General features: G+C 40.3%; 1 protein-coding gene across 1 annotated transcript in view; it reads left to right on the top strand.

Annotated features, from left to right (window-relative positions):
* LOC108799202 (transducin-like enhancer protein 4) overlaps nucleotides 1-18,262 on the top strand; it is a 182,505-nt gene that overhangs the window by 101,828 nt on the left and 62,415 nt on the right. Inside the window, exons 8-9 of the mRNA XM_018571033.1 lie at nucleotides 1,559-1,763; nucleotides 1,904-1,920. Coding sequence (XP_018426535.1) covers nucleotides 1,559-1,763; nucleotides 1,904-1,920 — 222 coding nt within the window. The remainder of the gene's footprint in view (nucleotides 1-1,558; nucleotides 1,764-1,903; nucleotides 1,921-18,262) is intronic.

The raw sequence follows: 18,262 nt of genomic DNA, 5'->3' as shown, positions 1-18,262 counted from the left end.
TATGACTACATGGCATATCTCAGGGCTAGTTCATACCAGCCACAGTGTGTTCCGGCCGGCTTGGTGCCCGGAACGCACTGGATCGCATTCCGGCCGAATCACTTTGTTTTGGGGCGGGAGGGGGCGTGGTGGTGTATTGAAGTCAATGGCTGCGGCCAATCGGGCCGGAACGCACTGTGGCTGTTGTGAGCGAGCCCTTAAGATGGGTTTTCCGATGCTGCCAACTGTGGACCATACCAGTATAATGCATGCCAAAACTGTAATGTTGTCTCCTTCGAAAGACCATCTAACAGGGAGACATTGCAAGGGCACATTTTGAAACTGGACAGAATGTTGACACACTAGAACAGGAAGCCCCTGAACAAGGACAATTGTGGCAGGATCACCAGTAATGATGGCGATGTTTTAAAAAAAAATATTTCAAACGACTCTTAAGCGTTGTATTTGAGTAAGATTTTCGTGATTTGAAACACTTTTTAAGTGTTAGGAGTGAACACAGAGTAATTCAGTGGTGCTAAATCCCACGCTAAAAACTTTGAATTTATTTAGCATCTTAATAGCCAGATTCCAGGAATATTTATTTATTTTTGTTTTTAGTTCCGGTTGGACATCTGGCTGGTTTGTCGCATAGGCACTGTCCTTTTCACTATTAAAATATCTAGTATATGCATCCGTCCCATAGTAGTGCTCTTGTGTGCCTGGATAATGGTTCGGTGAATGAGCTCTAGAGAAGAAAATATTAAGTTTTTATCGAGTCAGGTAGGCCCTCACATTGTGTAGTTGTTGGTAAATTTAAAGGGGATTGCACAATCAGATCGGATTGTCTGTCACCAGATTTTAATAAAGCCTGTTAGATTTTGACCTGAACCTTAAGATTTTGCATTACATTGCCTTACCTATGGTTGGAGGTTGATGTATAGCCAGTGGTGTATTTTGGTTTTGTGCTGCCCTAGGTAAGACTACATTTGGGCACCCCCCAATCTAAATGAGCCCCATCCCTTCCCGTTTAAGACATTTTGCGTTACCCGTCAGTCAATGGATACCCCGCACACGATGTTACCAGATTCTGACAGGTTGTGGTAATAATGTAGCATGGAAGCCTGCTGCGTATTTTGCTTATCCTGTCAGAAGCTGTATCACGTCTGTCAGCGTTGGAGAGAGGAGGCTGAGCTAGTCTGTGTATTTGGGTAAGGATAATTTTTTTTTTCCTCTTAATGTCAGGTGAGGCGCTGCCTCACTGGTTTGGGCATTGCATTTTTTGCTGCCCTCTCCCCCCCCCTGCAATGTGCAGCCCATGGCAAATGCCTTGTTTGCATTGTGGTAGATACCCCGCTCTGTATAGGTCCACGCTTGGCTGACAGGCTATCTTGATATTACTGTGGTTTGTGTGCTGCATTTCCTAATAAAAAAATTATCATAATAGCCTGTGCTATGAATTTTCAAATTGACTCATAGACATTTCTTTGTCTTTTCTGAAGGCAGTATTTCTGACTTTATTGTATGTCATTCGGTTTTCTCATACTGAGCAAGTTCAAGATCTATGTTTAATTTCTCACAGCAGCAACAACTCCAGGCTCAGCATCTGTCTCATGGGCATGGACTTCCGGTGCCTCTGACTCCTCATCCCTCCGGCCTGCAACCTCCTGCCATCCCACCAATCAGCAGCAGCGCAGGACTGTTGGCGCTTTCCAGTGCCCTTTCTGGACAGTCTCATCTTCCAATAAAGGATGAAAAAAAGCACCATGACAGTGATCATCAAAGAGGTCAGCAGAAGTAAAAACGCAAAACCATTTCATAAAACATAACTATTTTGTTATTGTGTTCTAACTAAATGCGTTCTCTCTTTTTTTTTTTTTTTTTTTTCCCCCTTTCATTTTTGACTTGTTGGATGACTGCCTCGCAGACAGAGATTCAATTAAGGTAGGGCTTTTTTTATTTTACATATCATTTTGCTGTTACATTTGTGCAGATGTAGTACAAGTTGCAGTTTTCGTTGACCAGATTCTTTCCAAATTCAAGAGGAAATATCTGCATTATCAAGGCTTGTCTGGGTTTTTGTTTTTGTTTTTCGTATGTTGCATTTGTAATCTTCACAATTTACAAATCCTGTTGGCCAACTGTACTATTAGAAGGTCCAGTGTGCAATATAAATGATGTATTCCAGGATGGTATTGAGGTGTTTTATATCTACTGTCCCATTATCACATTTCTACTGCAGAGACAAATCAACTATGTCTGAATGAAAACACTTGTAGATTTTGGGGTTCTAACAGTTTGTGAAATGCTGAAACATTCAGGCATGCAGGGTGTCTATGGGGCTGTCCCTACTTCACAGCATATCACTAGAAGCAGCTCTGAGCCGTACAGAAATCAATGAATTCTGGCATCCTTTGCTTCCCTGGAGACATGAAGCTTTTCACTAGAGCAACTAAATGGTGCTGTTCGTATATCGGCTTATGATCTGCAGCTCCATTAAGAATGAAATTACAAACTTCTGTAGAAGATGGGATGCAGGACTTCACTTGCGTAACTCTCTCTTCTTACCCTTCATTCAGAAAGTAATTTTGACTCCTGCGCCAAAACTTTCTCTAGATGTTCTCCTTGGCTTTAACCCTGCCTTTTGTTAATTATGTTTTATTTAAAGAGTAATCTGATTATCGCGGTCAGGCCAATCCAGGAGCCAGCAGGTTTTACTATCCAATATCAGAGCATCTTCTGGCCGCTAATGTCCTGACATTGGACTGTTGAATGTAGGCTAAAGGGATGGAGTTTAAGGCCCTGTGTACAGCCTAGACCTAGATGTCATGGTCTCTGTTGTGATATATGAACTTTGTAGTGCTGGATGTAAACCATGCTGGTCAGATCTCAGTAGGTACATATTTGGGGAGAGTAGGATCATTTAGGTTGAAGGTGTGGGGTAAAAAGTACACACAGATTGTTTTAATGTGCATTTATCCTTTTGGACTAATCCCTTTCTAAATTAGTGTTAAAACAGTACGTTTGTATGAATAGGTTTCTAACGTGTCACAATATCCACTACAGTCTCCTCTCGTCCTCTTACTGACACTGCTGTAGCATGGTAATTTACTGGTAGCTCTCCATTCAGGAAGCAGCAGGGAGTGGATCAGTGTTACGCAAGATCTGTATCCACAAGAAAGACGTTAGCAGTATAACTCTCAAGCACCAGTATTTTTGTGTCCTCTCTGGGACAGTATGTTCATTCGAAAAATAGTTGCTGACACTGGGTAATGCTTTAGGGCCTGTGTTGACAGGCTTTCATTTGCATCAGAACTGCTTTCTTACATACCAAGTCAAGGGAATGCAAAAGCTTCTTGAAGCTGGTGGTTGCAGTTTACAAGCAGAGTAAATGCAGGTCAGTAGGGCCAATTACAGGTACAATGCACCTGTCAATTGACTGTAAATGATCTCACAAATGTCTTATCCTGACTCATCAGGCAGTGATCAGACAGAAAGGCAAGTGAAAGGCACCTATAAGCAAACTGTGTTTGTCAGTCCTGCCAAATGATTTGTCTTTCTATTCATCCAGGTCTGAGATTATACAGCTCCCTCAGACCACACAGCCTTGTCTGGCAGGGCAGAAGGTGTAATTTTTTTCTCAGGTTCAAGTGACGCTAATCTCAAACCTTAAAAATACATTAAAGTACCTTAACTATTAACAAAAATTGTATCTTATTTGTGAATGAGTGGGCTTTAGATTACTCAAATCATCTCTGAATTGGTGCTGACACTGTCCTTCCTTCTGGAGGGTGGCTACTTTTATTCCCCATGGTCTGTGTGTTGTAAAGTAGCAACCACCCCAAGCTCACTCCCAGGACAGACTACAATCTCAATTATAAATTGGTAAACTAAACATAAGATTGTAGTCCATCACAGGAGTAAGCATGGAGCGGTGGCTACTTTACAACATACATGGGGACCAAAAGTAGCCACCCTCCAGAAGGAAGGACAGTGTCGGCACCAATTCAGAGATGATTTGAGGATCTACAACCGAGTGATGCACAAATAATTTGTTAATAGTTAAAGGAGAACTATGAGGTGAATGCTTTTCACTCACCTCATAGTTCTAGCTGACCTGTGACAATGAGACTGTCACAGGTCGGCTCAGTAGATCGGGAGGTGAGCGAACAGATACCAGCGTTCGCTCACCTCTCGATCCTATCACGGCTCTCTGTCGTGACAGGGGAGGGGCTGGATTCTCCCCCTCCCCGCTCCGATCCGCTAGCGCTGACTGGCGGGAACGGACAGGGGAGGGGGCGGGTACAGCTGGCTCTGCCTCTAGATGGACAGAGCCAGCTGTCAGTCACGCAGCTGGGCGGATCCAGACATAATTGTCGGGATCCGCTTCAGCTGCGGCGTCTTAGTATACCACGATCAGCAGCCCGCGGTATACTGCGGCGTCTCAGTATACCGCGAGCTACAGCTCGCGGTATACTGAGCCTAGGGTGACGGGAGGACGCTAGTTTGTGTCCTCCCGTTACCATAAGGAGAACTATGGGGAAAAGCCTTAACCCCACAGTTCTCCTTTTTAAGGTACTTCATTGAATTCTTAAGATTTAACTCCTGAGTTTTTAGTATCACTTTAAGTATTACTTACTGGTCTCTTCTCTCCTCCAGCCTGTGAATGGAGAGTGACAGGAGAAGCAACAAACTGATGCATTCATATGTCATGTGCTCTCTTCTCCTGCCAACATGTCCCTCATGGCACAGGAGCACTTCAAGGCAACTGACTAGCTCCTTTTGCTGCTTCTGTCTCCCCCTTTGAGCACTGCTGCATGGGAAGGGCAAAAAGTAAATACCAGGTCAAACTTGGTACTTTGGTACATTTTACGGAGCTGCATCAATTTCTGTGTTTCATATCTGTGTGTTTCATATATGTTCAGCTACAAATCTGATCAGCTGTCATTTCCCATAACGTCTTCCAGGACAGCAACACGAGAGGGAATCTCCTCCCTCACACACAGGAACCACGTCACTTAATCTGTTTAAAAGATTAAATGCTATCACACATTGCAGATATTTCAGCTAAAACCAAAAATTGCTGAAAGTGAGTAACAGAAGGTAATGCTCTCTGCAGAGTAACCAGTGTGCTTCAGTTCAGTTTGTGTTGTGAGGCTATAAATGGATAGAAGCTTCCCCTTTAGTCGATGCAGATACATGTGGTGATTGAGAAATTGTGGTTTGACAGATTTTTCTGCTGTATTGTCTTTAAACTGTGAGTGGGGTTGTGTCAACATCCGAGGCTGTCTGCCAGCCTTGCAAGGTGAACTAGTTTGCTAATTTCCTTAAATGTTTGCAGCAATGCCCAGAGTAGCAGTTAGCGTGTCCTATTGATCTGCCCTCGCTTAAGTATTTCCTTGTTAAAAGGGTTCTCTAGTTCTCGAATTATCCAGCCAGTCTACCTCTGTCTGGGGTCCTTTTTCCTGTTCTCTCTTAGAAAGCATAATTTATTCACGTAGGAGTTTGCTCCTTAACATTTAGCAGGTAATAAACACAACATAAATTTCCGTCCTTTTAATTTTTGCCTCTCCTCCACTCCTAACGTGCAAGCAGACAGTTTTGATATTCTAAATAATAAGTAATTTTTGGCCATCTGTCAAAAGGAAATTTCAATACAAATTTAAATTAATGGTGCCTGAAATTTTTTCACCGCTCCTTTAAAAGCCTCTAATGCGCAGAAAATTTCTGGATCGGCTTCTTGTAATTAGTGTTGCATGTAATGAGAATATGGGCACTGTTCTGCGGGCCCCTGTGTAACATTTTGTTATGGTAGCAAAATCTTGATTTATACAAGACATCGAGCAGGTTTAATTGTCGGAAGCACTTGGAATGTGTTTTCTTGACAACGTAGATTATTAAATAGGGCGGTTTTTAGAAGCGCTTGTAAAATGTAAATTTAAACTCCCTGGATGGCTCGAGTAATTAAGCTGCATTGCTTATTGGCAAAAAGGGGGCACTGCCTATGAGCGGAGCAGAACTACTCACCTGTTTTTATAGCCTTGATTTTCTTTCTATGGAAATTGATTGCTTTTCAGTGATGTTGTTAATAAAGATTTTTTTTATTCTCCCTGCTGTGTGGTTTTGCATCTTAGCTATCGACATCTCTGCTTATCTTTTGGTTTTGCTTGTGACTTCCGGAGAGTGGATACCTAGTAAGGTCATGAGTGCTTATTTGTGGCTAGAAGAGGAAGTGGTATTTTGTGCTCATGTGGACTGGCTGCAGTTGTAGACACGCTGTCACAGCCTTCTGCCACCTTCCCCAATCGTTAAGTGTGATTTCCGCTTAAAGCGCCGATAGTGTTGTTTTTTTTTGCTTGATCACATTTTAAGTTACATTATTCTAGCTATCCATCCTCATTGTGCTTCTCTAGTGTATATTGCTGCATGCTAATGATTGTAGTGGACATCTGGTCGGATAATGTAAAGCCTAAAAAAAACAATTCACTAGAGCTTACCGGAAGGAATTACACCACAGATGTAGTAACCACAGATATACCAACAGCATACATCAGTGAGTATATTGGTATATAGTACATGATTGTGGCATGCAGCAGAGTGATCACTTGTGGGTATTCTTGATTAAACCAAATAGGTTTGGCTTACCCTGTTGATCTTTAAGCTGTTACCATAGCTGCTTTAAGTTTAATACATTCATGGGCCACAGGTTATGGCAGCAGGGTGAAAGGAAAGGGGAAGATGCAGCACCAAAGAACAAGATTAATAGCTGGTGTCTGTTCTTGACACTTGTATCTCCAGTAACAGGCCATCAAAACTCAGTTTTAAGACTTTTGCTGCTCATGCAAAATGCATCTCATCTCCTAGTTCTTTGAACTAGTCACCATGCCACATTCTTTAGTACATTCTGGTTTTAATTTGGACAACAGAGACCATGTAATGTAGTTTTTGATTTAAAAAAAAAAAAAAGGTTGAGCCTGTTTGCCCGTCAGTGGCAGCACAGGCAGTATGGGCTCTTATTACAGTCATACATGGTAATGGTCCTCGAAGCTTCTCCATATATGTCGGGATTGGGCAACTTTTAAAATGTACACTTGTGGACATTTTACATCCATTGTTATCATTTGGATTCTGCATGTTTCATTTCTACATTTCCAATGATGGCCCTACCTCACTCTTATCTTCGTTTCTATGTCTTGATGTGCTTGCGCGTTCCATGACCATACCCTTTCCACCTGTATTTGGAGGGTTTGCAGCGACGCTTTGTTTTTTTTGTTGTTTTTTTTTCCAGTGAGAAACTCCATGAGAAAATACAGGTATAAATGCTGTTAAATTTTACCAAACATTAAAATGCTTTAAAGGCTGACTCAAACACAAAGCAGAGAAATGTGAATGGGTTTTTAGCAAGGAATCTTGATGTTGGAGTGCAATTGACACACCTTGTGTATTTATCTCCTCATATTGTACTTTGTCTGAAGTCAGTCTGGTCCAGAATACATAATCCATAATTGTGAGACTTTTCTCTTCACTCCCAGTAGACGCAGTAAAAGGAAAGGTATTATTTAGTGAAGTGGAGCCACATTTGAGGTTCCTCTGGGAAGCATCTTGTGTGCTACTGTTCTCAGAGAGAGAGCTTGGTTTGGTTGTGTTTTTAACCTATTCAAATTCCCTATTTAGACTTATTTGATTTCATTTTTTCTGATTGATACTGTGGGTAACTACTGGAAAAGGTCATCGTAATTCGGAACTTTTCTTGTGTGTGTTTTATGGGTTTTTAATGTAATAATTGATCTCTGCTATATAAACGACATTCTACTGAATGGTTTCTAAATATTTCTACGATTAATAAATACCTTCGAGGCATGTTGTATTTTGAAGACTGTTGTCATAAATCATGTAACAAAGTGAAATGCTTGTCCAGTTTTGTTTTGTTTTTTACACTAACTGAACGATTTTCTCTTTCCCACTGAAATGCTTTTGTAGCCATAAGCATTTGATGTAAGACTCTGCACTGCTACATCCTACTCTGCCTACCGCACTTCTCCACACCACACACAATGAACAGAATTTATCAAAACTGGAGCAGCTGTGCATGGCAACCAATCAGCTTGTCTGTTTTCGTTTTTTGAATCTCAACTGAACAAACTGAAGATAGAAGCTGATTGGTTGCTATGGTCAACTGCTCCAGTTTCTGTCTGCTCTAGTTTTGATAAATCCCCTCGTGTCTTTACATCAAAACTTTGTTGACATGTATGGAGAAACCAGAAGGCTGGAGATTAACCATTGGCATGACATGACAATTTTTGGCTACAGGTCCACTTTAAAGTGTCTGAGCTAATATTACTTGTTCCCAGTCATTGACTCAGAAGTATTTTAAACTAGGCATCTAGCATTTTCACAAGAAAATTGTCAGTAATTGCCTCTGAACTTCTCTCATGACCAGGTACATAAAAGTATCAGGACCATACTCGGATGTGTATACTCTTAGAATAGATCATTCTTGCACACACATACACATAGGTTGGACTGAGTGGACCTTCGTCTTTTATCCAACCTTATCTACTATGTAAAAGTGGACCTTTTACACTCAGAAATTATTTTCTTGCAATGCATCCCTCTTATGTATGATAATTAATGCAGAGCATTCACTTCCTGCTTTTAAAGGGCAAAATAACTTCAGTTTGCCAAAGCAATGCACACTGGGATTGCCTTGTCATCACCAGAGCATTGCTGGGAAATCATCTGTAATCTCATGAGATCTCAGGGAAAAGGCATTTTCCTCCACTGAGGTGATGTGCATGGACACATGTCCTAGTCACATGTGCTAGTAATCAAGGAAGTAAAAGGAGAGCTAGTAATCTGTGCTTAGTAAACATGGCCACTGTCAGAAGACTGGCAAAGAGAAAGGTATGCAAAGAATACAAAACCTGCAATTATCTAGAAGTATGTGTTTTGTAGATTGTCATTACTAAACATTTCTAAAGGTGTTTTTGTTATTTTAAAGATATGGGTAAAGGTCCACTTTAACCCATCACTCCTGCAGCCATTTTTATTTGTTAATTTTTTGCACACATGTTAAGATGCAAATTTTAGGCCTGAAGATTACTTAAACCACATACACTGTATATTTTCTGAAAGCAGAGATCATGTAGAATAACATTGTGGCAGTTTAAATTTTTTTGTCACTCAATAGTTGCTTTTACTTTTTTATCGAATCTATATTTTCAGTAAAAATATAAGTGTAGTATACGCAAACACAATATAATACCACATTTTTGGTAAAACCCTTCCACCACCATTACTTATCTTTACACTTGGCCTCCTTTTAAGCACTGAGCCTCTCTGCTGCTTTGACCCAATTTTACACACGTGGAGGGTCTCCGATTGCAACGAGTTTATTCTTGCAGTGCCCTGTTACAAGGATTTTGTCTGCTTATTATGTGATGCATCTGTAGATGTAAATGCTATTTGGGATTTTTGCTGCGCCTGTGATACGCCTACCCACTGTTTGTGGGTATACTCCAATCCATTTACTGCTATTTTCAGCACCTGATGCTCAGAGATGTCCATGACCAAGTAACTCACTATCTCTGACATATATGTTCTTTGGTTATTTTGTTTAATATACACCTTTTTGTTAAATCTTTATTAAACCTAAAACAGAATTTACAAATCTGAGCTTGATTTACATTCTTCATTTGAATTCTAAATCATTTGCATAGTTTAAATCATATGTGGAATATAACATGGGTGCAAAAATTGAAAAAAGGGCCTCAGGCATGAAGGGGTTAAAACACACCAACATTCCCTGCTCTGTGATTGAGATTAGTCGTGATCATTTCACTCTTTGGGTAAAATCAAGATTTCAAATATATTGGTTAAAAAGTAAAATCGCCACTTGAAAACCGCAGCTAGCTTGGTGCTTCTTCTCTGCTGTTCTCATTTGAATAGCTAGGTAAATTCAGACTTGGTTATGCAAAGTATTCCATTGTTTGAAGTGGCGTGTTTTCTTTTTGACTTTTCTGTTTGAACAGTGCTAACCACATTGATTCCAAAGCTGAGGCTTGCTCAGTCAAGTCTAACCAGAAACCATTCATAAGGAACACTCACTTTGCAGATCACTTAATTGATTTAGATATACTGCAAACTTTGTTTGTATTACAATCTAAAAACTCCCCCCGCTCCCACCCCCCCTACTAACTCAAAGCTGTTCGGCTTAGTGAATAGCAAAATAAAATTGGAAATGTTAATGTGTGGCAGGCAACTGGGAGAGAATGAAGTCACCATGGCAACAAAGCTACTTTCTTGATGCTTTGCTAAGATATAGCTGAACTGGAAGCAGATGTCTGATCTGAGTATTTTGCCTCCTTCAATGTAAACAAATAACTTGTAGGCAGGTGTTAGAAATAATATGGAAATCCTATTAAGAGGCACTGGGTTCCTGTCAGCCAGGAAGCCCTGACCACAAAGGGAACTGTTGTCTGAATGAGCAGCAAGTCATTTCTCATTAGTGCTCTATCTTTTCCCAGGAAATGGCTGCCTCTCTCTGTGTGTTCATTCTCCCGCAGACTGAATGGAAGACGTTATTCATTCTGCTGTCCTTTCCCCCACCTCCATTCTTCTATGTTAAAACAAATGCCTTTAGGGATCAGAATGTATATACAATTAGATAGTGCTTTCATATTTTATTTTAAACATCTAATTTCCATCTGGTATAATGTTACAGGAAAAATGTAACAATGTATTTGCTCCTTAAAGGATTACTGCACTTCTAGAACATGTATTGTTCTAAAAATGTATTATTAAAATGTCAGATCAGGCATGCCTGCCTCTGACCTTGCACTGCTTCACTTGAATTTTTTGCAGTAGTGCATGTGTGTTAGCGTATTGCTATGATGTATAACTGACTGCTATAATGTGCAACGGCTGGAGAACGGTTCTGTGCCTTGTAATCGCTGAATGCCAATCAGTGATCACAAATATATACATTGCAGTACATTTGGAGAGCCCACCCTTTCCTTTCACAATGGAGAAAGGCGAGAAGGAGGATTTCATGATTCAATCCATTCATTGAAGCTGCAATCACACCAGCAGGTGCGTTACAAGGCACAGGCGCTGGTGTGCGTTAGCAGTCACAGTGCCGATGTGCCAATCCTAGCTCATCACACAGTTTTTACTTTTTTTATTTGTTACAATTTTATTGAAATCTCACAAGTGACATTTCACTAAGTTCTGTTTTTGCGATGCGGTTTTTCTGTGTTGCGCCCCGCTGCACTGAAAAGTTCTGCATGCAGTACTTTTTTTTTTTTTTTCAGCACGGTGGTGTGAAACAAGTCAAATTGCCTTATCATGCGTCAAATTGCCTTATCATGCGTTAGGGGCTGTGTTGGAACAAAGGGGCAGTACAGTCCCAATGTAAGATGAGGCAATTTGCACATTTGGTGTGAAATCAGCCTAAAACCTCCAGGCTGTAGTGAGAAAGGAGAGATTAAGGGAAGGGGAGGGGGGTGTTTTAAGGGCTACTGACCACCAAAGATGGGGGGGGGGGGGGGCAAAATGGAACAAAAAAAACAAAGAAAGCCCACTGTGTCACTTAGTAAGAAAGTCAAATAAAAAAGGCAGAAAACCCATGAAACGGTAAGAAGTAAGCAATTGGTGCAATGGCCAAAAAGTAATTGTGGTTCGAGTATGGCAACAATAGGGGGTCACCACAAGAGACCATGTCATATCCATTGTTTCATAAAGGAACATTGTGGGAAAGTGACTAACAGAGGATCATATCCATACATGAGAGAATTCACTCCAGTCACTGGCCTGTACGTAAGCCAAGGACCGTTTAAAGCAAACAAGTGATTCCAAGTTTTTCATTCAAGCCTCATGGGGCAGAAGTTTGTAATTTGTAGATATACATTCACTATTTGAAGTAAAAATTGGTGTTGGTCATCTTCTAGTGAACGATGAGATATATTTGAGCATACATTTCAAGCTCGGAAGCTTTTCTTGTGCAAAAAGTGTTGTGCCACTGGTTCATCAGATGAACCCGGAGGAGAATGACCTCTTAAGGGCAATTGTGTAATTACAAAGTCACTCTTTTAAATGAAGTAATACTCATTCCAACATGGTATTAGCTGCAAGTAATAATGGATAACTTGATTGGACATACTTACAAGACTGTGTTTTGAACTTGCGGTTACCCTAGTAAGGATGTAAAAAAAAAAACAATGCGCTAGTTTTTTTTATATACAATTTCATATCTCCTTTTGATATTCTGTATGCTACTTCTCTTCTCCTCCCCCACCCTCTAGCATTATCTTAGAATAGATTATTGCCATAATCTTTTCCCTTTATATTTTCCATTTATTACACATGTTTTTTTACAGAGTATTTGCTTCAGGGTACTTTCACCCATTTACTCTTTGTGGAAATACTTCTGCTGCTACCTAGCAGTATGTTGCTTTCTGGAGTGCATGTGTCGGGTATGACATCCCTACCGGGCATCCCGTCCTGTTTCTCAGATTTCCTTCCCTTTTGCAGATGCTGGTCTGCCTGTGCTCCATATTGTCTCTGTAGACGCACAGTTATCCTGAGTTTCCTTACCTATGTTGTTTAGTTTTAAAGCCACCATGTTGTTGCCCAAAAACAGGGCACTTTTTTGATAGTCACTGAGAGTTACATCATAATCACTTAGCTTCTTTGTGCCGTTCTGGTTCACTGCCCTCTTTTGCTATTGTACACATGCTGGCCTTGGCATTGTATGTACTGTACTCTTATCCATATATGTTTGTTTATATTCAACCTATATAGTACCTATTGCAGCCTGTGGTGTACATGTCACTGCGTTGTTGCTTTTTATACACCTTGAGATTATGGACCAGGAGGGTTTCTAGCGGCTAAGGCCATTAGAAGGTTGTTTTGAATTTGGAAGGTTTTGAGGAATTGGGGTGTGAGTCTTTGCTTGCGACTAATTGTACATAAGGCACAATCTTTAGCATTGTGATTTTCCTTGGGAAAGGTGGGCTGTGCCCCACGGAAATGACACTTGGTAAAGCTGCTTGATTTGCAGACATTGGCTCCTCTTGTAGTCCTGTGATTGCGTCTGTCCAAGAAACCTTTGTTTTTTTTTTTCCCCTATGCTGCTTTAATTTTCACTGCGGTGTGTCCAAATCCTTTCTACTGAGAAGTCCTATTAATTCCCCTCAGAGCTATCCCTTCTCTATTACCGGAGCAAAAGTTCAATTACACTCATTAATTTGCATTTTAATATCTTGCATAGAATTTGGATCATGGAGGAAGATAGAACATCAAAATAACTATTTTGTCTCAAATTTTTTAACCTAGATATTATTATTTTTTGCAAGCATATTTTGTACTAAAGGGTTAACAGTGCACAAGACATGATAGCAAAAGCATCAACATTGTAATTTAGTGCTCCTCTGCCCATGGCCCCCGAGACGTACTTTATAAAGCTAATAATGCTCTCGCTGGTGGTCTCCTGTTGCCCTGGCAACAGACCATAGGGCGCAAGGTATGTGAAATGCATGAACATCTGATTTTTTTTTTTTTTCCTCAAACATTTTTATTTCTTGGCACTGATTGGACCATTCTGGCTTGTGCCTGTGACATTGCGTGAGCAGGGATAAACTGAAGAGCTCCCATGGGCCCTGCCTTAAGTGGTTGGCAGAATAGAAAGTGAAGTGAGATTTATCCAGGCAGCGCTTTCAGTGGTTGAGGGATTTGGCATGACACCACTCTCAGTGGGATGTTACTAGCTCACAACTGATACACAAGGATATGAATAAAAAATGATCTGGTAAATCTAGGAATGATTGGGTTTATTGGTGTGCCGCAGAATAAATGATCTAGGGGGAAAATGGAAGCAATTGCATACAAGTCCCATGTAATTTTATGGTCATTAGTTAGGCTTCTTTGGTTCCCATTGGATATCTTTAGATATGCTAAGCTTTCTGAAGTGTTTCACTCATTATGGAAACAGGCGTGTCTGACATATGCACGAGGATCTTTTATTACAGACTTAAATATGCTGCTTTGGATAGTAGAAATGCAGCAATCATTGCACAGCAAAAGCTATACTATTCAAGATGTTTTTTTTTTTTAAATTTGGCCCTCCTTTGGGCTAATGCATGCATCCTTTCCCTCTGTACTACCTTTTAGGTTTTATCTGTAACGCCTACACCACCACTAACATATACAAATTTGTATAATAGTCCTTTTAGACCAGCATGCAAATCATTAGGGCACATGGGAGTTTTACACCACTAGCTTTCACACCCACAATGCAAGACCCCAAAACTTAAATTGATCATGTCCTAAAAAAACATTGCACCCGAATATATAAATCAATAACTCACCATTACCTGCACCTAACCCCTAACTGTAAATTGATCACTAAATACAATCCTTTATCTCAATCTAACCCTTATACCAGTTTCCACCTTTTTGTAAGTGATTAGCATTTATTGTGGTAACGTAGAGGTACAGTGATGATGTATATGTGTGCACATTTTCATGACTAATATTGCAGGCTTTCTTCATTTTTTGTGTGGACTTTTTAGTAGGCCTGAGTCCCACAAATTGAACATTTTCTCCACAGCAAACCCAGTCTGACTCTGAGGTCAGATTTTAGAACAGCTGCCCCACTCCCCATAAGTCATTGTAACAAGATCACTGCACACCACCTCGGCCTTTACAGGTCACAATACATTGTCCAGTGGGTGGTTGCCACTATGAATACTAATGAATAGGGGGAGAGAGAGCTCAGAGAGTGTTGATGTACACAGACTGTAAAGCACAGAGGCAGCCATTTCAAAAGGAGCTTAAGGAGGACAAAAAAAGTATGTTTGTGTTCATATACAGCAACTGCATATGCCTGCTTCATGTGTACATTGCTGGCATGTGTGTTTGTTTTTTTTTTTTTTTAAATACCTCCACTAAGGTGGAAATGGGCTTTCACTTGAGCACAAACCCTAAGGCATTATGCACATGGGGCGTGTTGCTCTGTACAGCATGAAGGGCCGGTTTTTGCTGCGCCCGGAGCTGAAGTGCGCATGCAGGTCATGTAACTCTATGGAGATATAGGAGCTGTACGCCCTCACCATGCTTCTTCCTGCAGCTCCTGAGTTTGACAGTCGCACACTGGCGGTGTACGGCCCTAGAGGCAGACATGATGGATCCAGGTCCATCCATAAGGACCTCCTAGATTTAAGTAAATGTACGCTTTCAACTCCCATTTAGACCATATTTGTTTGGCTTGTAGTACGGCTTTTAAAAGCTAAACTCCAGCCAGATATGAAAGATCCACATTAACTGAATTATGTGCTCACCTATACACCATTACAAATACGTTTGTAATGTTGTAAAGTATGTTTTTTTTTTGTTTTGTTTTTGCACCAGAAAAAAAAGGTTTCTTTCTGTTTTGTTTTCTATAAATTCTGTTAAAATGCACATGCCTAATGATGTCTGCACTCGGCATGCTTTTTAAAAAGGAAGTTTAAAAGTCCTACAAAACCGTGTAACTTTAGCCTCTAGCTTATTTTGTGGTGTCTATATTTTCTCTTTTACTGCTTTTTTTTTTTTATGATATTGGAAATAATAAAGAACATTGTTATTGATTGGTTGGTGCTGTGAGACATAAGGGAGATAAATATCTCTCTTCCTGTAGTACTTTTTGCTGAGCTTTCATGCCGTGTCCCCATCTCATAGTAATCTTGGTTTGGCAGGTTTTCTTCTTGTCCATGTAGTTGTAAGCTATAGGCATCAGATGCTCTGCTAAAATGAGTGGAAGGATATTGGTGGTTTCATTGGGTTTTGTTAAATTTGAAAGCATATCATATTATTTCCTCTGTGCATTGTCTATCCGGCAGTTTCTGAATAACCTTGTGATAATCTTCACTATCCACAGTGAGGTCAATAGCTGATTATTTACTCTTCATTGATTCTGCAGACAGGGATATAGTGTTCATTGATAGGTCAATGAAGTAATCCTCTAATATTGAGGAAGCAAAAGTGTTCCAGGCTCAGTGCTTCAGATGTAAATCTGTAGGGGCACTCCGCAAAGATGCTCAACAAAAATTGGAAGCCTCTCCTAAGTGTAGTATGTGTTTTAGTTCTGCAGTCTACAGTAAATGTCTGGATCTGTCACCGACAGGAACTGCTAAGTAACACTTATATGTGGACTTGGCTGTAATGATTCTAGGATTAAAGCCCTCTCTGCAGTATGGATGTCGGGGAGGTGTCAAGGGAACCCTTCAAGGTCGATAATGTCACTGATATTCCCTAGATGTTATGGTGTATCCAGGGCTGGAGGATGCTTATGTGCTGGTTATAGCATGACATTTTGGTATCCTCTGGAGGATCAGCAAGAAAACAGCTAGCTAGAAAGAGATGTCAAGGAGCTACACAGATTAGTAGCACACATGAATTTTATCTACCGTGGTAGTAACACTTTATTCTTGTTCGTTTGAAATGTTTTTCATCAATGCAAACCTTTCTTTTGGTCAGGTTATTGAATGCTAGCTAGAGATTCATGGTGCTTAGAACCTACATTTCAATCTATTGCAGTAATCTTCGTGCAATAAAGTTATTTTCTTACTTTATGATATTACTATGTACAGAGCTTGTTTTGGAGCCCTCTGGTGGCACAGCAGTTGGTAAATTGATCTACAGCTTTGCAAAATTAAGTCCTTGCATTGAATGCCCCTTTAAAAAATGGACTAACCTCTTATTCCTATGTTATGAGTTAAGGGTAGGTGATTTTTTAATATAATGTTCCTAGACTTCTGGCTAAATTTGTAAAGTAGGGTTATTGATATAAAGGGATCAGAAAAGCTAACCACTGCAGATCATTTTGGGTAAGCACATATGCTGTGTGCTAAGGAGACCTAACTGATGCCAGCCTAGTGTCGGCCTGAATTTTGGGCTGGCACCAGCTTGGTCCTGCGGAATATTGTGGCCCACAAAAATACAGTCCCTGCTAAATCTTTTAACCAAGGCATATCTGCAGAAGTCTCCATAGCCACAAGATAATTTTTCAGTCTGACTATAATCTTCTGGATTTGGCAGTAACAATACCGTGCCTATGGATGCCCTACAAAGGTTTGTTGATATATCAATATAGTGGATATCCATTGCTCAAAATACTGCAGATCTGTTGCTAACGATACATTATCAAAGTTGTTTGACACATTCTTTTCAGCTGCTGAATGCTTAGAATGCCATGAGAAAATACCAGGCAGGACTGGTTAACTTTTAGGTCAGTTCATATGAATCCACCTGCTTTTACTAAGTCCACATGTCTGTAGACACTATATTGGTTTGAGGGGGAGCTGTAGAACTCCCGGCACTGCACTGTCTAATAGTTTAGGAGCACTATCTATCTCAATGCAGCCAACATGTTTTTAGCCTTGTGCTTATCCTCCTCACCCTCTTAACCTTGTCAGTGAGGAGTTTGAACAGACATTGAGCAGCTGGAATGTGAGTGAGCGGTTCACACTCGCAACAGTCTGTTTGTAGTGGGTTGTTTGCTTTTGATTCTTGTTGAGCTGTTGACAAAGGCTTTAGGTACAAATGGGAACAAGCTGAAATGACGCTGTGCCAGCAAGGCCTGACGATAGCGGCCTTCTTTTATTTCCCAACTGTTGAAAAGAAAACACATTGAAAGAGAGCATCTTGTCTTCACAAGGCTTCCTAATCTTCCTCTTCACTGGATATGATAAATTCATGATGCCCAGTCAGGCTTTGCTTAATGTAGGAAGTATAATTAATCCTTTTACTGGCTCCAAGCTGCCAGGGTAATTGAGATATAAAAATACCATGGCCAGAGCACTAGGTAAAATAAGCATCCAAACTATGTACAAATCAATATTTCCTTTGTTATCTGAAGGGGTTTTTCTTTGTCACATGAGCAGTATTAAAGTATCGAGCCGTGATGCCAATGATTAGTACGTCCGCTATACCGAAATTGCTGTTGCATGCTAGAACTGCCGGTAGTGTTTTGTGTGGACACGGTAAGAAAAAATAAAGCAAGATGTTCTGTGAACCGAGAGAGACTGATATATGCATCATTTCAAATATCAGGTTGTGCATTTCATTAAGGGAAATGTTCTCTAATTAACTCAACTAGAATAAAGACTGGCTTTGCTGGGTAAAAAAAATAGTATAGGCAGTTGTCAAAGTAATGAGTGACTAAGGATTAAATGAAATTGTATACCCTGAAATAGAATAGCCATTTGAATTAGAAGTCATTTACTGGAACATAATTTAATTTGCATTA

The sequence above is a fragment of the Nanorana parkeri genome, unplaced genomic scaffold (assembly GCF_000935625.1).
Source record: "Nanorana parkeri isolate BGI_ZX_2015 unplaced genomic scaffold, ASM93562v1 scaffold1656, whole genome shotgun sequence".
NCBI lineage: Eukaryota > Metazoa > Chordata > Amphibia > Anura > Dicroglossidae > Nanorana > Nanorana parkeri.
The sequence above is the reverse complement of the archived record's forward strand: the minus strand, read 5'-3'. Positions and strand labels throughout refer to the sequence as shown.